Source organism: Phocoena sinus, chromosome 11 (assembly GCF_008692025.1).
Source record: "Phocoena sinus isolate mPhoSin1 chromosome 11, mPhoSin1.pri, whole genome shotgun sequence".
NCBI classification, from domain to species: Eukaryota; Metazoa; Chordata; class Mammalia; order Artiodactyla; family Phocoenidae; genus Phocoena; species Phocoena sinus.
Window position 1 is genome coordinate 51,709,553 of NC_045773.1, and position 21,847 is coordinate 51,731,399.

The 21,847-nt window shown below is 46.3% G+C and overlaps 2 protein-coding genes and 1 long non-coding RNA gene across 5 annotated transcripts in view; 2 read left to right on the plus strand and 1 right to left on the minus strand.

The window, feature by feature from the left end:
* Window positions 1–721: 721 nt before the first annotated feature.
* Window positions 722–4,386, minus strand: LOC116761983. The gene is made up of 3 exons (XR_004352189.1): window positions 4,232–4,386; window positions 1,213–1,385; window positions 722–863 (listed from the first exon to the last, which is right to left on the minus strand). It is a non-coding gene; the product is annotated as an uncharacterized LOC116761983 (long non-coding RNA).
* The window catches only part of GLB1 (galactosidase beta 1), a 90,902-nt gene continuing 72,901 nt past the window's right edge, over window positions 3,847–21,847 (plus strand). Inside the window, exon 1 of one of the 3 annotated variants that reach the window (XM_032648559.1) lies at window positions 3,847–4,028. In XM_032648559.1, the coding sequence (XP_032504450.1) occupies window positions 3,957–4,028 (72 nt within the window). In that variant the 5' untranslated portion in view covers window positions 3,847–3,956. The remainder of the gene's footprint in view (window positions 4,029–21,847) is intronic. The other 2 variants (XM_032648560.1, XM_032648561.1) reach the window with 2 other exon arrangements.
* TMPPE (transmembrane protein with metallophosphoesterase domain) lies at window positions 3,906–8,096 on the plus strand. The gene is made up of 2 exons (XM_032648562.1): window positions 3,906–4,028; window positions 6,418–8,096. Exon 2 carries the CDS (start codon window positions 6,527–6,529, stop codon window positions 7,868–7,870), a length of 1,344 nt encoding a protein of 447 aa, XP_032504453.1. The 5' UTR covers window positions 3,906–4,028; window positions 6,418–6,526; the 3' UTR covers window positions 7,871–8,096.

Here is a 21,847-nt window from a genome sequence, read left to right on the forward strand (position 1 = left end):
GAGTGTATTACCTTTTTGTGTGTGTGTGTGATTTTTTTTAATAATTTTATTTATTTATTTATTTATTTATTTTTGGCTGTGTTGGGTCTTAGTTGCTGCACATGGTCTTTCTCTAGTTGCAGTGAGCAGGGGCTACTCTTCGTTGTGGTGCACAGGCTTCTCATTGCGGTGGCTTCTCTTGTTGCGGAGCACAGGTTCTAGGCACGCAGGCTTCAGTAGTTGTGGCGCACGGGCTTAGTTGCTCCGCGACATGTGGGATCTTCCTGGACCAGGGATCGAACTCGTGTCCCCTGCATTGGCAGGCGGATTCTTAACCATTGCATCACCAGGGAAGTCCCAGAGTGTATTTCCTAAGAACATAACCACTGTATTGTTATCAAAATTGGAAAATTTAATCTTGATACAATATTATTTTCTAATCCATAGTCTATATTCAACTTTTGTTAATTGTCCCAATAATGTCTCTTGTAGCAACTTTTTTTCCTGGTTCACGATCCAATCTGGGATCATGCACTGCATTTACTTGTCATTTCTTTTTAGTGGAGGCCTTGTTTTCTCCTTGCTTTTAACATCTATCATTTAGTATTCCTAAAACCTATTGCAAATTACAATCATTTTAATAGAACTTTAAAAATATTAGAAATGTAATGTTAGCTAAATTTTTACACTGAAATACAGATCATAACTGACACTGGGGGACTTACCTGGCGGTCCAGTGGTTAAGACTCTGAGCTTCCAGTGCAGAAGGCTCAGGTTCGTTCCGTGGTCAGGGAACTAAGATCCCACATGCCAAGCGGTGCAGGCCAGAAAAATTAAAAAAAGAAAGAAAAGAAAAGAACTGACACTGGAACCTGAGGAAAGCTCTGTAGGACCACAATGGAAAACAGGTCATTCAAAGGGAGATTGATTCTTGTTCTAAAACTTTATTTATTTATTTTTAATTTTTGTTCGAGTATAGTTGATGTACAATGTTCTGTTAGTTTCTGCTGTACAGCAAAGTGAATCAGTTATACATACACATATATCCACTCTTTTTTTAGATTCTATTCCCATATAGGTAATAACAGTATTGAGTAGAGCTCCCTGTGCTGTACAGTAGGTCCTTATTAGTTATCTATTTTATATATAGTAGTGTGTATATGTCAATCCCAATCTCCCAATTTATCCTAACTTGTGCAAAGCCCTGTTAGGATAGAAAAACAAAGTTTTTACCTGTTATTGGGTCGCATATGTCTCTTCCCTTCATTGTTCTTAGGCTACTGATGAGGCCTCTGTGCTTCTCAAGCTTCCTTTGGTGAAGGATCACTTTTGTTTCTGTGATTATCAGTGCTCTTTCCCATCCTTCAAGGACTGATCTGGTTGTACAAATCTATAACAATAAATTACTAGAAAAAAGAAATATAAATAGACATAAAATTCGCATCTAATTTTTTCATTATTAGATGCAACAGACAAGCTTTCTCAAATTGCTGTAAGTTTCCAAATACCTACTCTGAATTTCTGTACTTACCTTATGTCACTGGTCCTCGGACCACGCTTAGAGTAGCACTGGTCTATATCAGAGCATGCCCCATATATAGTTGTGTATGTGGACATCTTTCTACTGAAAATGATTCCCTATGGGGTGATAGCCTTCTCAAGATCACTTCATATTCCCCACAACCTGGAGCAGGAGCTTTACACACCAGCACACACTCTATATGCACACTTGGACAGGAACTATAAGTAAAGTAGGCACAGAAGCATGGCCTTGTAAAAGTAATTCAGGCTCTAATAAACTATAGTGGAAAAGAATACGAAAAAGAATATATTTTGCTGTACACCGGAAACTAACACAACATTATAAATCAACTATAGTTCAATTAAAAAATAAAAATAAAAAATAATTCGGGCTCTAAAGTCAGGCAATGAGGGACTTCCCTGGCTGTCCAGTGGTTAAGACTCCGTGCTCCCAGTGCAGGGGGCTCAGGTTTGATCCCTGGTCGGGGAACTAAGATCCCGCAGGCTGCACAGCAAGGCCAAAAAAAACCAGAAAGCAAAACAAAACAAAAAAAGGACTAAATGGCGAATACCCTTGTAACCACCCTCTAGTTCAAGAAACAAAACTTTGTTGCCCTTCCATGGGGCCCCTCCCAATCTCAAGCCCTCACCCCCAAAAGTAACCACTCTTCTTGACTTTTATAATCATCGCTCACAGTGTTAAAAACCAGACTAAGTTTTAAAAAGATGCACAAGTTGTAAAAAATAGTGCTAAAGAAAAGAATTATTCTGACACTTGATAAAATGGTAAGGAAGATTTCCTTCAAGACTTTTTTGTAATAAGGGTCAACTCTACTACCATAGGTGGGGAGGGATGGGTCTCAATTCTAAGTACAGCAAAGATAGCTGGGGATTTACAGCCAGCAGAGAGAAGGGCTTGTTGGTGAAAATTTGTAAGAGGAGATCTCAAGGGATTCTTGCTAAGGGGAGGTCAAGGACTTAGATGTCAAAGGGAGGTGGGGTGGGGATGAGGACCTTGATCAGATAACAAGAATTGGGGGATTGCTCCTAAACTGACTTAGCAGGATTCTTTGCTAAGACTGGACAATGCAGGGCAGGCAAGGACAGGACAGGCACAGAAGGCCAAGGTCCAGGTCTAGAAGAGTTTAAAAGAGTCTCTAGTCAGAGGAGCCTAATTAAAGTTTAGTCTAGGAGTCTGTCAATAGACCGCGTAATTTAACCGTACATTTGTTTTTTTTGTTTTGTTTTTGGCTGCGCCCTGAGACTTGTGGGACCTTAGTTCCCCCACCAGGGATCAAACCCAGGCCACCGCAGTGAAAGCGCCGAGTCTTAACCACTGGACCACCAGGGAACCCCCTAACCTTACATTTTTATTTTTCAAAACTAAGTTAACATATAAAAGTTGAAAATATTTAAAATGAGTGAATTTTGTGGAATGTTAATTATAACTCAATAAAGCTGGAAAAATACATATATTTGAAATCGATTTCCCTAAAGGCTCCTTCCTCTGAGAAAGGGGGGATTTTCAGAGAGTTCGGGGAACTAGGTAGGAAAGACAACTTCAGACTCATATCTAGTGGTTAACCAGCGGTCCTGGACACGTTAACTCACACAGTAGAGACTTCGTTTTCACGAGTGGAAAACTTGGATAAAACTTGTATTTTATGCCCAGTTGATAGATCTGCGGTATCGCAGGGATGTTGAGAGGCTCAAGGGCAAAACTGAAAGATGGGAGGTGTTGCTACTCTTGTCTCTCAAAACCCAACGATGAAATAAAAATTCCGCAGCCCCTGGTGCTTTGAGGGTTGGCATTCAGAAAGATTTCGCCACAGGTGAAACACACCTCTAAATGTATCAATAACCTGGAACGGTGGTTCTCAAACTTTAGCGTGCATCGGAACTACCTGGAGGGTTTGTAAAAATACAGATTTCTGGATCCCACCCCTAGAATTTCTTGGACGAGGACCTGCTATTTCCATTTCTAACACGTACCAGATACAGGATTGGTCTAGGGACCCACACTTTACAGGCCCCTGGTTTAGTCTTCCGGACAGCCCCGTGGGCAGGGCTGGGAGTCCATCTAGTCCACTTAGGTTTATCTGGCCTCAACTTCCCTCTTCTGTCCTGTCAAGGGAGCCAGGGAGCAAGGAGACCCCTGTAAAACTCCAACCCCGAGGCGCGTTATCAAGCTGCTGACAGCCAGGCCTCCTGAGGGCCTTCGCAAAAGGCCCCTCCCTCCGGCGGAGGCCTGCCAGTGCTAGATAACGCCATCCTGCTGTCACGCGGCAGCGCTTGGCCCCAGGCTCCCGCCTCCCTGGGTTCATGGCTCGGCGGCCGCTGGGCGGGGCGCGGGGCGGAGCCGGCGCGGGGCGGTGCCAGGCCGCGGGTCCTCAGTCAAGTGACACCCGGCAGCTGCCCGGGCGCTGACAGTGGAGCCAGGAGGCCGGAGGGTGGATATGCCGGGGGTCGTTCGCATCCTCTCCCTGCTGCTGGTGCCGCTGCTGCTGGGCTCTGCGCGTGGCTTGCACGTAAGTCCACAGAACCCCCAAGCAGGAATGATGGATAGGGGACAGGCTGGCGGGGGACCGGGCTGGTGCTGCGGCCACCTGGGGTCCCAAAGGGCGGAGGTCCTGGGACCCCAAGGCGCGCCCGGGCCCGCAGGGCAACGGGGGGAGCTCAGGCAGTGGGCTGAGCCGGCAGAGGGCCGGCCGGGCGGGGCGAGCTTCCTTACCGGTAGCTCTGTCGCTCGTGTGTTCCTCCCCTGCCGCCTCTTTTCGCTGGGGCCTACTTCCTTATTGGTGCAATGAGGGGCTGAGATGAGGTGCTTTCCATCTTTGCGGGTTTCCGGGAGGGGGATTCCAAGTAGCGCGCGTTCTTGGAGGGTGCCTTGGGCTCTGTCTGGCTTGGCGCGCCCTCCCTTGCCAGCGCTCTGCGGAGCGCTCCGGAAGGAGAAAAATGGGGTCAAGAGAGGCCCCCGCAATGGGAACATTGGATTAATTACCTTCGAGGTGGTCTCTTTTCGGACATCTCGTGCCCTTCTCGGCCCTTCCCGCCGCCTACTTTTTAAGGCTTGGATTTTCCAAACCTTCAGGGTTTGGCGGTGAGCCAGAGGCAGGCTGCAGGTAGCCGCCAGCGTTGCTGGAGGGAGGTCTGGCGGGACGAGGTGCTGGGCGGTGCGGGGCGTGCACGATTGCGGGAAAACTACAGCCTCAGTCCACCCGGCAGAGCTAAGGCAGGAGCCGAGGGAACTCCGAATCGCTCCTGGGAAGGTCAGCATCACGGCCTTGGAAAGGTGGGGTGGATCTGAGGGGAGAGGAACCGGGGGATTTAAACAGGCGCCTGTCTCTCTGCACGTTCAGGGAACCAACTTTCTTTCTCCAGAGTTCGGGTGGGCTGAGTCTGGGACTTGTTTTATAAGTGGAAAATGGTGAACTTTGACTTGCAAATTACACCTTTGGTAAAAGGCTTTCAGTAAAGTGCGTAGGGCAGGGGAAAAAAAAGAAAAATAGATATATATATTTTTAATTTATCTATCTTAAACCGAGGTTGAGAATCTTATTTGGAAAACAACTGCTGAAAATATTTTCATTTTGGATTCTTCTTGGGAAAAGGTCATCTCAAATGACTATTTGCTAACCTTTGTCTACCTGGGTCTGTGCTTCCCCTGCCCCAGTTTTTTGTCTGGGAGCCCTGGAGTGGGAACTAGCCAGCTATGAGAGCCACAAGAGAACAGTTCAAGGATTCAGTGGCAGAGTAAGATGGGGAGATGGCAGATCTTAACCGATATCTAGGAGGGTTGTGAGACGGAAGGGATAAGGATTTATGGAGGAGGAGCTGGGGGACAGGGCAGCCTGCCATGTCGTGGTTGCTCACTATCCTTGTGCAGCATCATTCACAGGGGCTGCCCTGTGACCGCCAGGAGGCCGTCTTCACCCCAGGAATCCTTATGTTAGGTGTCTAGGTGTCCCTCCTGGGCCTAGAGCTTAAAAAGATACCAGCCAACTAGCTTTCCATGATTTCCTTCTTTACATTTATTTACAACAGCGGTTCTCAAACATTAACTGTCCTAGAAGTTAAAACCGAACATTTAAAAATATTTATTAACTTACTTAAGAAATCGTAAAATCGTTATATGTTAATAAACTTTATATATTTCTTGAAAATTAATAATTTCTTCCCAAATTGTAGGGCGAAGAGTGACATTGTACATTTTTGCAAATCTCTTTCATGTCTGTCTTAATAGATGATAGTTGGATTCTCATAGCTACTTCTGCATTCATTCTCGCTATATCACATGTCACGTAGCCTCTGGAAGACTTCACTGTACACTCATGAGAGAATGGTTATGGCTTAGTACTGTTTTTTTTTTTTTTTTTTTTGCGGTACCCGGGCCTCTCACTGCCGTGGCCTCTCCCGCTGAGGAGCACAGGCTCTGGACGCGCAGGCTCAGCAGCCATGGCTCACGGGCCCAGCCGCTCTGCGGCATGTGGGATCCTCCCAGACCGGGGCTCGAACCCGCATCCCCTGCATCTGCAGGCAGACTCCCAACCACTGCGCCACCAGGGAAGCCCCTTAGTACTGTTTTTGAAAATAGTTGTGACTTAATGGACCCCCCGAAAGGGTCTCCCTGGACCACACTTTGAGAACCGCTGGTTTAGAATAATGTTTTTGTTATTATAAAAGTTCATACGCATTATGGAAATACCTGAAACATACAGAAAACGGTAAGAAAATGAAACTGCCCATCCTGTTATAATCCAGCGTGTTTGTATTTCAATAATAAAATGTAGCAACTGACTGGTATTTGAGTGGCTTGGATTCAGGATGGGTTGGGCAGGTGTAAGTGGCCTTCAGGTTTTGACTGGGGACAAGGAAGCTCTCATATCCCACAAAGCTGACGCCGGTTCCTGGTTGCAGGCGGAGCTGACCTGGAAACCTGTCCTTGGCCACTGTCCTATCTAAGGAGCTCACCTTCCAGAGCCCGCCTGCACAGAACTGGCAGGGGACCCTCTTAGGAGCAGAGGTGATGGCGATCTTCAGGCAGCTGTCCCTGGGCGCAAAGGCCGCCCTGGCAGCCGGCACTGTCTTCGTGTCCATGGTCATCTCCCGCTCCTACCTGGCGGAGAGCCTCGAGCTCAGGGCCTGGCGGTGGCTGTTCCGCCTGCAGCTCGCCCTGTTTGCCAACTCGCTCATGCTCCTCGGTTCCCTCTACATCTGGCGAAGCACTGTCAGCAACCTCAGCCACTCCCCTGCTGCAGAGTCGGCCTGTTTCCAGCTTTGGAAGTTGGCCGTTGTGGCCTTCCTGGCCCTGGCCCATTCCAGTTTCTTCACCATGATCTTTCTAGTAGCCGAGGAGCCCTATCTCTTTTCCCTGACGGCCTACTCCTGCCTCGGGGCATACATCATCATGGTCTGCTTCCTCTGTACCCTCAGTGGCATGGAGCAGGCCTACCAGCTCCTGGCCTTGCGCGCCGGCAGGGTGGTGGGCAGCCTTGACAAGACAAGGAAGCTGGCACTCAGGCCAGCGCTGGCGGTGCTGGTGTCCGCCGTGCTCAGTGTGGTAGGGCTGCTGAATGCTGCCCAGCCCCCGGCTGTGAAAACCGTGGAGGTGCCCATCCATTGGCTGCCCGCCTCCATGGACAACCTCAAGATCGCGCTGCTCTCCGACATCCACTTGGGCCCCACGGTGGGCAGGACCAAGATGGAGATGTTCGTGAAGATGGTGAACACGCTGGGACCGGATGTCACAGTGATTGTGGGTGACCTGTGCGATGCCGAAGCCTCTGTCCTCCGGACAGCCGTCGCTCCTCTGGGCCAGCTTCGTTCACGCCTCGGCACCTACTTCGTCACGGGGAATCACGAGTACTACACATCAGATGTCAGCAACTGGTTTGCGCTGCTGGAATCCCTGAACGTCACGCCCCTTCACAATCAGAACGTGAAGATTTCTGCCACCCGGGCCCAGCCTGGCGGGGGTGAGGATGATGACTGGATCTGCTTGGCCGGGGTGGACGACATCGAAGCAGACATCCTGCACTACTCTGGCCACGGCATGGATCTCGAGAAGGCTCTGGGGGGCTGCAGCCCGGACCACACCACCATCTTGCTAGCTCATCAGCCCCTGGCTGCCAAGAGAGCTCTCCAGGCTCGGCCAGATATCAACTTGATCCTTTCTGGGCACACTCACGCTGGGCAGATCTTTCCCTTGAATGTGGCAGCCTATCTCCTGAACCCCTTCTTTGCTGGTCTGTACCAAGTGGCCCAGACTACATTTGTTTATGTGAGCCCAGGCACGGCCTACTATGGGATACCCATGCGACTGGGCAGCAGGGCGGAGATTACAGAGCTCGTCCTGCAGCGGGTTCCCTGAACCCACCCCTGCCCCGTGCACCTCCTCATTGCCCTTGCCCTCCGTCCCCGACCCTCTGCAGACCAGGCTGCCTGCTTTATCCCCTCCAGTCTCTCCTGCCAGCACACGCTTGTCACAAGACTGGCTTGCACCGTGATCAGTGGTGGGGCTGCCTGTTAACTCTGTAGGTGGCCATCTGCTTCTTTCTGTGCATTTGTGAGGCCACTAAAGTCACATGTGTAGGAACAGGCATCTATTTTCCAGATGATGTGGAGTAAGCCCTCCTCCTCTGCAGAACTCATGGGGATGAACTGAATCAGGGGGTTGCTTGAAGGGGATGCCTGTGGAAAGTGGAGTAGGGAGGGGACTCTTGGTATTTTAAAAGCCTCTTTAGGACTTAAGCGGTTTTCAAAATCATTGATCCAGAGCTTTCTGGGGAAGGGGCAGTGTGGCTAGGTAATCTGGGAGAACTGGCGAGATGGAGGTCCCTCTGGCTGCTGGAGAAGAAGCTTTGCTTTTCCCCCTTGGTTCTATCAGAGTCACCTTTACTGAGAGCATCAGCCAAGTCGGCTGGAATAGAGGCTCATCCTGTTCCGGGCCTTGAGTGATGCTGTCTAATTGACTGTGCTCCTGGGCCTTTGGGGTTGGGGGTGGGGCAGAAGGATGGGAACACTGGTCCGTGAATGAAGGTCAGAGTGCTGCTGCCTAGGAATTCAGAGGGTGTTTGCCAAACTTGGCTCCTTTTATACAACACCTGGATGAGGTGGTTAGGGACAGGCGACTTTCCCCAACTGAGAGATGAGGGAACCGAGGCAAAGGGAGGTAGAGCACTGGCGGCAGCGCAAGGGTTATGGGAGATTCTGGCTGGAAGCCAGGTTTTCTGCCTCCCAAGACCAGTGTTCTTCCCACTGCCTGATGGTAAGTAGCTGTACCCTTACAGGTGAGGACAGGGTTCAAACACAAGTAACATTGTAACGAGAACAAGCAAGGGCCTCTAACCTGATGCCCTTTTGAAGTGGTCTGCTTGAGGCCGATTTCAGTTCATGGTAACTACGTGAGCAGGACCCGGAAGGGGGTCGGCCAGTTTCATTGTAGGATGGCTGTTACACTGGAGGGACAGTCAGGAAACTGGAGTGCACACCCTCCACCCCAGGTTTGGGTCAGAAACGGAGGTTCGCTCTCTACCGGTAGGGAGGTTGAGGCTTGCATGGGGAGTGGCAGGGCACTGAGCTCTGGCGGGCCACAAGGCCTTCCCTTCGTGGGACCCCTGGCTCTGGGATGCTGGGCTGTCCTTCCTGCTGGTGGCTCACTGCCCCCTTCCCCCCCACCAGCCTGACCCCATCAGAGCTGTCCTAGCGCTCTGGCCACAGAACCAGACGGCCATCCCTAAGCTGGACCCTCAGAAAAAGAGGCAGGGGTTACCGTGTCTGGAGCAGCCCCAGCCTCGCTGGCCGGCCTCTGTGCCAGAGGTAGGATACCCTTTGACCCTGGGGTAGCAATAAGGCCTGATAGACAAGGCCTCACTGAGAATCTTTCTGCGACAGGGAACTCTGACTGGAGGGGCTCACCCTCCTGCTTTCTTGTCAGGCAGCATCGGGCAAATGACCTCACTGAGCCTCGGTTTCCCTCACCCTGAAATGGGGATAATTATCGTATCTACCTCAGGATTGTTTTGCGGGGAGGGTATTAAGACATGGCGCGGAAGTTGCTTGTAGCTCAGTCACAAGGAAGCAGTTGATGTTGCTAATTTTTAAACATCCCATGGGGCCTGCCTGCAAAGGGGCTGTGTTGGTCACAGGTGCACAGAGAATTTATGGAGCAGCCAGTCCTGGGAAACAGGAGTGGGTACCATGCCGCCTGCCGCTGGGCCCCAGTGATTTGTCACAGCAGCAACTGCTGGGGTTGCTTTCCTCTGTCTCTTGCCTGTGTTATTGTCTCCCTGTGCACACTCAGCCTGGCCAGGGCAAGTCTCTCCATTTTCCCCCTTGTCTTCTTGGTTAGTGGAACCCTGGGGGCTCCTGGAGACCACCTTTCTTGTTTCCAGGCAACCAAAGTATTGACAGCGGGTCTTCCAGTCAAGTTTAAAATGTATCTTTGAGTTGAGATTTCAGTGGTTTCCTTATTATTTACCCTGTCGTGTTTAATCATCCTTACAGCCAGGAATAAGTTTGGAAAAAAACTTATCCAGAACCAAGGAAAGGACCCTGGAGAGCCTTTCTTTTAACACATTTTGCGGGTGGTGGGGTTATAGGAGGGGGAAGTGCTTTGCCAAGGGCAGCGCCCAGCTCAGCTCAAGTTTCCTGACTGCATTCTTGGTGGCATCACTCAACCTCGCCACCTCAGGAAGGTCACTCTTCCAGACCCTCTCACTTTCTCGTGCCCTGACCCCAGTTGGGATCACCCCCAGTCTACACTAGTTCTGCCATTTGTCTTCCACCTTGTGTGTCTCCTGCTCTACCAAGTATTATTTCACTGGTTTCTTGATTTGGGATCTTTCTCATCAGTGCCCTGAGCTGGATGGAATTCACTTCCATCAGTCCTGCTTTTCATCTTGCACCTTCTTGTCTCTTCTCTTTCCCTGAGTGCCAGCATTTTTCAGTCTTGAGCACCTGTCATCCCTGCTCTGAAGTCCTTGCTTGACTGATTCCTCTCTTAACAGAAACAAGACAGGTCCATCTTCTGTGCCCAAGGAATAGCCAGCAGCACCTTCTCACACTTGGTTTGTGTCCCATGACGTGGTGGAAGTTTTCCCAGCACAAATTTCTCCAATTGTGTCCAGATATGGTCCTGATGGGCTGCTCTCCACGGCCCCCTTGGGACCTCTGTTCCCTGTTCTTCACTCATTTACCTTCTTTGATTTGTTTATTTATTGCTGTGGGAGGTGGTGAGAAACATTTACTTGAAGCTTGAAAATGCTTTCAATTTCATTCTAGTTTCTTTTTAAAAATCTGTTAAATGCAAGTTAAAATGAAACATAAAGCTTTCTAAAAATTAACTGTAGGGCTTCCCTGGTGGCGCAGTGGTTGAGAGTCCGCCTGCCGATGCGGGGGACACGGGTTCGTGCCCCGGTCCGGGAAGATCCCACATGCCATGGAGCGGCTGGGCCCATGAGCCATGGCCGCTGAGCCTGCGCGTCCGGAGCCTGTGCTCCGCAACGGGAGAGGCCACAACAGTGAGAGGCCCGCGTAGCACCAAAAAAAAAAAAAAAAAAAAAAATTAACTATAGCCCGTGTACTGGGATACTATATATATATATTTTTTATTATTATTATTATTATTTATTTATTTATTTTTGGCTGTGTTGGGTCTTCGTTTCTGTGTGAGGGCTTTCTCTAGTTGCGGTAAGCGGGGGCCACTCTTCATCGCGGTGCACAGGCCTCTCACTATCGCGGCCTCTCTTGTTGCGGAGCGCAGGCTCAGTAGTTGTGGCTCACGGGCCTAGTTGCTCCACGGCATGTGGGATCTTCCCAGACCAGGGCTCGAACCCGTGTCCCCTGCATTGGCAGGCAGATTCTCAACCACTGCACCACCAGGGAAGCCCTGGGATACTATTATTATAAAACCTCAATACATTAATCCTACTGCCATTCATTCCAAACATCCATCCGTCCGACCATCCTTTTTTCCCCTTGTTTGTTCTTTTTAAAAGCTTTTTATTGTGAAAACTTGGAAGTATTCACAAACTAGGGAGAGCAGCAACAGAATCCCCATCACCCAGCTTCAACATTTGTGACTATTCTACTGTTCCTTCTCATCTACCCCAGCCCTTCACTCTTTCTTTTTTGTCAGGAGTATATTAAGGCAAATCTTAGAAAATATAATTTCACCCCCAAATGCTTCAATATGAATCCTTTTTAAAAAAGCATATCCATAATGCTGTTATAGCTGATGAAATTCACAGTAATTCTTTAATATCATCTTATACCTAGTTAGGAGACTTGGGGCTAGAAGTTAGGTTTTCTACCTCTTAATAAAAGTATTTTTTCCACTGTCTGAGGATTAGGTGGCTGTATCTATTACAAGTAACTTTAGGATTCAAATGCAGTTAACTGTGTAGAGTTAGTTTTCAGTTTTTCCGATTATCTCAATTGTCTTTTGTGTGTGTGTGATAGAAAAACACATAGTGTGGAATTTATCATCTTAGTGATTTTTTAAGTGTACAGTTCAATGGCGTTAAGTGTATTCACACTGATGTACAACAGATCTCCAGAGCTTTTTCATCTTGCAAATGTAAAACTCTATACCCATTAAACAACAACTCCCCTACCCACCCCCAGCCTCTGGTAACCACTACTTTACATTCTGTTTCTATGAATCTGACTACTCTGGGTACTTCATATAAGTGGAATTATATATTATTTGTCTTTTGTGGCTGGATTATTTCACTTAGCATAATGTCCTCAGTGTTCATCCCCACTGTAGCATGTGACAAGACTTCCTTTTTAAGGCTGAATAATATTCCATTGCCTGTATGTACCACATTTTGTTCATTCATCCATCAGTGGACATTTGGGTTGCTTTCACCTCTTGCCTGTTGTGAATAGTGCTGCTGTGAACATGGGTGTGCAAATACCTCTTTTGAGACCCTGCTTTCTATTCTTTTGGATATATACCCAGAAGTGGGATTGCTGGATCATATAGTAGTTCTATTTTTCATTTTTTGAGGAAACTCTATACTGTTTTCCATAGCAGTTGGACCACTTTATAATCCCATCAGCAGTACACAAGTGTTCCAGTTTCTCTATATCCTCACCAAATCTTATCTTCCATTTTTTGTTTGTGTTAATAAATTTATTTATTTATCTATCTATTTATTTATTTATGGCTACACTGGGTTTCTGCTCTGCATGGGCTTTCTCTTGTTGTGGCAAGCGGTGGCTACTTCCGTTGCGGTGCACGGGCTTCTCATTGCAGTGGCTTCTCTTGTTGCGAGCATGGGCTCTAGGCACGCAGCTCAGTAGTTGTGGCTCGCGGGCTGTAGAGCACAGGCTCAGTAGTTCTGGTGCACAGGCTTAGTTGCTCCGTGGCATGTGGGATCTTCCTGGACTGGGGATCGAACCCGTGTCCCCTGTATTGACAGGCAGATTCTTTTTCTTTTTTTTAAATTTATTTTTGGCTGCATTGGGTCTTTGTTGCTGTGCGCGGGCTTTCTCTAGTTGCGGCGAGCGGGCCTTCTCTTGTTGCGGAGCATGGGCTCTAGGCGCTCAGGCTTCAGTAGTTGTGGCACGCGGGCTCAGTAGTTGTGGTTCCCAGGCTCTATCGCACAGGCTCAGTAGTTGTGGCACATGGGCTTAGTTGCTCCGCGGCATGTGGGATCTTCCCAGACCGGGGCTTGAACCCATGTCCCCTGCGTTGGCAGGCAAATTCTTAACCACTGTGCCACCAGGGAAGTCCCTGTTTGTTTGTTTTTGATAGTGGTGTGAGATAACTTATTGTGGTGTTGATTTGTATTTCTCTGATGATTGGTAATGTTGAGCATCTTTTCATAGGCTTGTTGGCTATTTGTATACCATCTTTGGAAGAATGTCTATTCAGGTCTTTTGCCCATTTTAAAATCATATTTGATTTTTTTGTTGTTGAGTTGTAGGTCTTTATTATTCTGGATATTAACCGCTTATCAGATATATGATTTGCAATTATTGTCTCTCATTCCATAGATTGACTTTTCACTGTATTGATTGTATCCCTTGATGCGAAAAAGTTAAGTTTGATGTTCCATTTGTCTATTTTTGCTTTTGTTGCCAGTGCTTTTGGTGTCATAACCAAGCAGTCACTGCCAACCAAGCCCAATATCATAAAGCTTTCCCCCTATGTTTTCTTCGAGGAGTTTTAAATTGGGGGTTTTATGTTTCGGTCTTTGATCCATTTTGAGTTATTTTTGTATATGGTGTAAATTAAGGATCCAACTTCATTCTTCTGCATGTGGATATCCAGTTTTCCCAACACTTTTTGTTTAAGAGACTGTCCTTTCCCCATTGAGTGGTCTTGGCACCCTTACTGATGACCATGTGAACATTTGTGTGACAGTTTATTTTCAGGCCCCTCTATTCTATTCTGTTGATGTATTTGTCTGTCTTTATATCAGTAACTCATTGTTTTTTATTACAGTAGTTTTGAAATCAGGAAGTGTGAGTCTCCCAACTTTGTTCTTCTTTTCCAAAATTGTTTTGGCTATTGGGGGTTCCTTGAAATTCTGTATGAATTTCAGGATGAATTTTTCTATTTCTGCAAAGAATGCTGTTGGGTTTCTGATAGAGATTACATTGACTCTATAGATCACATTGGGTAATATGGACATCTTAACAATACTAAGTATTTCGATCCATTAACATGGGATGTCTTTCCATTTATCTGTGTCTTTTAAAATCTCAGCAGTGTTTTGTAGTTTTCAGTGTATGAGTCTTTCACCTCCTCGGTTAGGTTTATTCCCAAGTATTTTATTCTCTTTGATGCTATTATAATTGGAATTGCTTAATTCCCTTTTTGGATTGTTCATTGTCAGTGTATAGAAATGCAACTGATTTTTGTATGTTGATTTTGTATGCTGCAACTTTGTTGAATTCATTTATTAGTTCTAACAATTTTGCGTGTGTGTGTGTGTGTGTGTGTGAAATCTTTAGGGTGTTCTACATATAAGATCATGTCTGTGAATAGAGATAATTTTACTTCTTCCTTTCAAATTGAATGTCTTTTGTTTCTTTTTCTTGCTTGTTGCTCTGGCTAGGACTTCCAACAGTATGTTGAATAGAAGTGGTGAGAGCAAGCATCCTTGCCTTGTTCCTGATCATGGAAGAAAAGCTTGCAATCTTTCACATCGAGTATGATGTTAACTATTGGTTTTCGTATACGGCCTTCATTGTGTTAAGGTAATTTTCTTCGATTCATAGTTTGTTAAGTGTTTTATCGTAAAAAGTTGTGGAATCTTACCAAATAAATTTCTGCCTCAATTGAAATGATCATGTTTTTGTCCTTCATTCTGTTAATGTGCGTTCCATTGATTGATTTTCATATGTTGAATCATTCTTGCATTCCGAATCTCACTTGATCATGATGTATAATCCTCTTAAAGAGTTCTTGAGGGAATTCCCTGGTGCTCTAGTGGTTAGGACTCGGTGCTTTTACTGCCAAGGGCGTGGGTTCCATCCCTTGTCAGGGAACTAAGATCCCACAAGCCATGTAGCATGGCCAAAAAAAAAAAAAAAAGTTGTTGAATTTAGTTTGCTGATATTTGTTGAGGATTTCTGCATCAATATTAATCAGGAATATTGATATTGGCTTGCAGTTTTCTTTTTTTGTTATGTCCTGTCTGGCATTGGTGTTAGGGTTATGTTCTCATAGGATGAGCTTAGAAGTGTTCCCTCCTCTTTAATTTTTTGGAAGAGTTTCAGGAGGATTGGTGTTAATTCTTCTTTAAATGTTTGGTAGAATTCTCTAGCTGAAGCCATCTGATCCTTTGTTTTTCTTTGAGATTGTCAATTACTGATTCTATCTTCTTACTAGTTATTGGTTTGTGCAATTTTCTGTTTTTTCATGATTCAGTCTTGGTAGGTTGTATGTTTCTAGACATTTATCAGTTTCTTTAGGTTTCGCAATTTATAGGTATACAATTGTTCATAGTAGTCTCATAATCCTTTTTGTGTGTGTGTGTGCCATCAGTTGTAGTATCTTCTCTTTCATTTCTGATTTTGAAGCTTCTCTCTTTTTTTCTTAGTTAATCTAGCTAAAGATTTATCAGTTTTGTTGATCTTTTCAAAAAATGAACTCTTGGGCCTCCGTGGTGGCGCAGTGGTTGAGAGTCTGCCTGCCGATGCAGGGGACACGGGTTCGTGCCCCGGTCCAGGAAGATCCCACATGCCATGGAGCGGCTGGGCCCGTGAGCCGTGGCCGCTGAGCCTGCGCTTCTGGAGCCTGTGCTCTGCAAAGGGAGAGGCCACAACAGTGAGAGGCCCGCATATGGTTAAAAAAAAAAAAAAAAAAAAAAAAGAACTCCTACTTTCATTGATTTTTTTTTTTCTATTTCACTTAATTCCTGCTCTAATTTTCATTATTTCCTCCCTTCTGCTAGCTTTAGTTTTTTTCTTTGATTTCTTGAGGAATTGTGTCACTTTACAGTTCTTTTGTTTGAATCAGGATCTAAAAACAAGGTCCATATATTGTATGTGATATATTTCTTAAGTCTCTCTAAGTCTATAAGATACCCTCTCTTCTTATTTTGTGCCATTTATTTGTTCAAGTTATCTGGATATATCTTGGTATTTCCTACATTTTGGATTTGTGGTGGTGTTTGACATGTACTATCCTTCATATTTTCTGTAAACTGGTAGAGGTGGACATCTATTAAAGTTAGAGCTAGAAGCTAGACAGATTGATGTTCAACTTTTCTCCTTTTTTGGTAGGAAGACTTCATTGCTTTCAGTGATGCTGAGATTGACCAGGTGTTGTCAGCTTGGCTCCTCCACTAGAAGGTTCTACATCATCTTTCCATCTAATGTTTCAGCAGTCATTGATGATTGTTGCCTAAAGTCCTTAGTCCAGTAGGGATTGTAAAATGGTGATTTTTTTTTTAAGTTTGATACATTTAATACAGAATTTAGTAGGCCAGAGTACTAAATAGACTTTCTGGGAGTATTTAGTTGGCTTTTATCTATTCAAGAGACAATGGAAACTTCTTTTACCTCAGTTCTGAATTTTGAAGGAGTTTTTGTGGAGCTTAGTTAGAAGTATAATCCTGGGAATTCACTGGTGGTCTAGTGGTTAAGACTCTGCACTCTTGCTGCTGAGGGCCTGGGTTCAATCCCTGGTCAGGGAGCTAAGATCCCACAAGCCGCACGGTGCGGCCAAAAAAAAAAAAAAGAAAAAGAAGTGTAATTCTGCCTTCAGCCCCCAAAACGATGATTTTTAATCTCATTTCTTCTGCATTTACTAGCTGTGGTTCTTCTACAAAGAATTCTCTTCATCAATTGTTTGGTTATTCTGAAAAAGTCTGTACCAAAGGCAAGACGGATGCTGGATTCTTCCTCTTTATTCATTAGTTTTCAGAATAATTAGTTGATACCCCAGCAGACTTCAGGGATGACCAATAAGCTTTTCTTTTAGGTGGGAGGGAGTATTATGAATTTGGCTATTTTTGCATATCTGACGTGTTTCAATCTAACGAAATGATAAATCTTTTAATGCTCAAAATATCCCATTTTCAGCCAGTTGGAGCTCCTTCAAATTGGCTTCTATGTCATTTTGTGTGGCCCTAATAGTCGTTGATTGTTTTAGGCTTATTTTGTATATATTCTGCCCCAGACTTGGATTAAGTGGTTTCTTAAGGAGCCCTGGTTGCTTTTTGTGGGAAATATTTAGAGACCATAATTTAAGTGCTAGAGGAGCTAAGTGCTACTGGCTAGTGTCATTTCTTAGCTGTTTCTGTGGCTATTGCTGGGAAATAAATATTTTTTTAGAAAGAGAAAAAATTTTAAGTTACATTAGTTTTTAGAGCAGTTTTAGGTTCATAGCAAAACTGAGTGGACGGTACAGAGATTTCCTGATTGCAGGGCTTTTACTCAACTTTCTTTGATTTTATGTTTGTTTCTATTTTATACTGAAATGTTTGGTTCCTAACAACCCGATGTAATTGCTTATTTATCCTATTATGTATTTTTTTTTTTTTTTTTTTTTTTTTTTTTTTTTTTTTATGCGTTACGCGGGCCTCTCACTGTTGTGGCCTCTCCCGTTGCGGAGGACAGGCTCCGGACGCGCAGGCTCAGCGGCCATGGCTCACGGGCCCAGCCGCTCCGCGGCATGTGGGATCCTCCCAGACCGGGGCACGAACCCGTGTCCCCTGCATCGGCAGGCGGACTCTCAACCACTGCGCCACCAGGGAAGCCCCCCTATTATGTATTTTATAGATTCAGAATAGTAATGAAATATTCTTAATAGGATGAAATCTACCAGATGCTGGTTTATTTGTTTTAATGCAGTTCAAGATGTATTTTTATCCTTAGTCTAAATACAGTCAAAATACTATTTCAAATTCACTTGAAATGATGCCTTCCTCTGTGGACAGTTAGGTCTGTTTTTCACTTTTAAGAATTATTTTATATTTTTAAATTTATTCTTTTTAAACTGTGTACTTACCTTTTCTCTGAGATGAGGGAGCAGAATTAAATCTGTAAATGTCTGTGAGTCCTGGAGGATAGGGAACTGATCCTCAACTGTGCTCATTTCTCCTCCATTCTGCCATTTCCCCTTCCTCTTCCATTGAAATTTGCACTCTTTATCCACAGTCTTTTGGAATGCTGAACAAAAATCTTCTTGGAACAAGACAGGAATAAGTAAATAAAATTAATAAATCTATAAGCCATGGCAGATCATTCACAAATTCCTCCAGATCCATATTGATTATCACCATTCATTCCATGCGGTGGTTTTTGTTCTACAGCCTGTCTGATGTAATGGTGCTTCCATGATATTTGATGTTTGAAAGGCTCTAGCTCTGGCATTATCAATGTGTGTTTTATAGTCGTCTGCAATATTCCTTCTCTTTCTCTTTGCTCTGTGAACTGAGGCATCTGGGAAGCCCATGTGTGTAAACACCCCTCCACCCCTGTCTTCTCCCCTTCTGTTAATCCCTTTTCCCTCAACACTAGGGTGCTAGCAGCCTGGAATGGTTGGGTCTCTGTCACCCTGGAGCTGAGCAGCTCATGTCAGGAATTCTCCAGGCTCTTGGGCCTCTGGGGTGAGTTGAGAAGGTATGTAGGGTGCTGGGGATGGAGATCCATGGAATAGGTGCTTACCTGAGTTATTATGAGAGACCTGAAGACATTAGCATCTTCACGTAATCGGCATGACACATAACCTGTGATAGCACTGAGCTCCTTTTATTTCTTTATTCAGGTTGAGGAATGTGCACAAATAATGCAAATATAATTAATTTTAGTCCTGAGGATTAGGCACCTTGAGGCATGTTCACGTTACCTGGTGATGTAAATACCAATGTTACATTGAATCTTTTTTAAAGAAAGGCTTATTCACCACTGAAATCATCTCAACAGCATCATTAACTTTAAAAATGTTGTATTGGGCAGTATTAGTTACCTGATATGTATTTGGTCTGGGGTTGTTTCATTTGTACTGTGGTCTTCTTTCTCCAGTGTTATATGCATTATGTATAATACATTGGTTGGGGGTGGGGGCACGGCTTGGAAAGGTGTGGGCTTTGACTTGCTTGGAATTGCTTTTTATTCTGTAAGTTCTGTGACCTCATGCACTGTAAATATTGATGCTACCACACCCGAGCACATGTGAAATAAAACTGTGGCTCTTCAGTATTTGGTTCCAATGCGAATTAATTAAAATGGGGTTGGGGAAGTAGGTGTCCAGTAGTTAAGAATCCGCCTGCCAATGCAGAGGACACGGGTTCCATCCCTGGTTGGGGAAGATCCCACATGCCATGGAGCAACTAAGCCCGTGCACCACAACTACTGAGACCGTGCTCTAGAGCCCGCGAGCCACAACTACTGAGCCTGCGAGCCACAGTTACTGAGCCTGTGTGCCACAAATACTGAAACCCGTGTGCCTAGAGCCTGCACTGTGCAACAAGAGAAGCCACCGCAATGAAAAGCCCGCACACTGCAATGAAGAGTAGCCCCCACTCGCCGCAACTGGAGAAAGCCTGCGTGCAGCAGCGAAGACCCAGCGCAGCCAAAAAAAAGGGGGTGGAATTTGCACACAGGGAAAATTTTCCATTATATGTATTTGGGGGGAATAAACTCTGAAGGCAGCTTTCCCTCTTTTCTCCTCCCCCCACATTTCTCGATGGCCCTACTTCCATCAGTGGTGCCACAGCTCAGAGATTAAGGAAGCTGGCTCTTTTAGACTGGGTCCTCTCAGGTCCTTCAACATTGAAAGGGGTCACTTTGGAGCCATGAAGTGGATTTTCCCTGTTTACCTTGGCCCTGACAGTCACCAGTTAGAGGCTGTCTCTTAGGTGATGCTGCTTCTGCATCTGTCTGTATCATCCCCTCTGCTGCTTTTCTAAGCTTCCATTTCAGAGACTTGTCACTGCTCCCCAGGTCCAAATAACATGCTGTTGTTTGTATATCAGACCAGTGTGACAGCTCAGGGAGTGTCCTGACAGTCGAGGTGTCTCATGGGAGAGAGCGGGGCAGTTACCAGGTCCCTGGAGCAAGACAAAGAATGTGTCCTGCTGTCCTGCCCACTTAAAAACCAACTGCTTTTGACCCTTTTTATTGATAGTTTTGAAAAGATTAGCCACAGACCAAATGCCAGAGGCTGTGCTGACTGTCCCACAGCTGCCACTGGGGCTACCACTTGGTTAAACAAGTGGTCCACCACCATCCAGCACGATCTGTTTTTGGCAGGGGCTCCCCGGTGATCTGAATGGGGATGTGATGAGGATGTCCACTGAGTCTTTGTGGTAGAGGCACCAGTGTCTGCAATTCCAGGAGAACTGTGGGCTTGTTCAGAATCATCTTGGGTGGAGGTGCGCAGTGGGCAGTTCCAGGACATCTGTTTGGCCCTTCCCTCCACAGTGGCTGTTACTCATGGGGAGGCTTCTGGGGGCTGTTAAGTAGAACCGTCCCAGTTTGCACTCAGAACCAGGGACATCGCCATAGGGTAGGTCCTCTGACTAGTGAGAAGGACGTGGGCCCTTTCCCGTGGCAACAAGGTGGGGATGGTGGCATTCGGGAGCCCTGGTATATACATACCAGTCCAGACTGCATCCAACAGTCCTGATGAGGTCTGGGGGTGCACTTTCCTTAGGACACAGGTGTCCTAAGTCCCACTGGGGAAGGAATATTTATTGTGTGTACTTAGGGTGGCATCACAGGGCCCTTCCTCACGGGGATCCATCCAATCCTTCCTTCCATCAGCGGTTTGTTGTAGAACCACCTCAGAGCTGGGAACCAGATGAAGGAGTCATGATTTTCCACTGCAGGGGCTGACCTCAGCCTTTTGCTCACGAGTGATTGATTTTTTTCTTGCGAGACACATCAATCAACACCCTCACTGGTTGGCCAACCATCTCACCCTCTAGGAATGCTGCAGTTTCTGAGCCCTTGCCTGAAGTCACCTCTGTCAACACGCCCCAGCTGCCACTCTGGCCTAGCTAGTTGTGGTGGTGATTATGTCCATCTGCATCTGGTGGTTAAGTGGTACCTCTTTAGTTATGCCAGGATCTCATCACCCTCGAAGACACAAGGGAGCATCTTCTGTCACCCCCTGCCCACAGAGCACAGCCCGCAGGGGACTTCTGGAGGACACCAGGACCCTCCTCACTGCTGTGTTCCTTACTGAAGGGTGTGTTCTCTGGACAGTTCTGGGGAGTATAGTCAGATGTTGGGGTGTCTGGTCACCGTTTTTACTTTCTCACTTCTTGGAGCCATCTCATACCTTCCTCAGGATTCCATGGCAGTCTGGGCACCTCCACCTCATTTCCTGTAAGTCAATATCATGTCCAAGTTCCAAGGAACTGGGTTCCAACAGCACAGGGACTGGGTTGGGCACCTTTACCAAGATGACAGCTCACACATGGGAGAACGCACCATGTCCATACACTCCCCTCTATCTGCCTTGTGTTCTGCCCCCTCAAGATCCCCTCCCAGTGTCCCCCCTCCCCCTCCCCAATTAAGTCCTGGCCTTATCTTTCTGGCAGGAGATGTAGGTCTCTTTAAACATTGCCATGGTAGCCTCTGGCATTCACGGAATGCCCTGAGTGGGTGGCTGATTTGAGCCTGTCAACCGGTCTCTTTCTTCAAAGCTTCCAATCTGTTAGTAAAAACCAGCCAACCTCACAATCCTTATAATTACCAGCACCCACCCCTCAGCCCCATTCCACGGGTAGAGCTAATGCAGATGCCCACTCCCAGCCCTGCACAGGTGAGGGCCTTATCGTGTGTGTTTGCATACCATGGGCCGTCGCCACCCACTTAGCACCAGCTGTAGTGTTCTTCCTGCTGTTTGACGCACAGGAAATGAGAAATCCAG

Coding starts and splice junctions, on each gene's coding strand:
- TMPPE (XM_032648562.1), top strand. CDS start 6,527: ATGGCGATCTTCAGGCAGCTGTCCCTGGGCGCAAAGGCCGCCCTGGCA.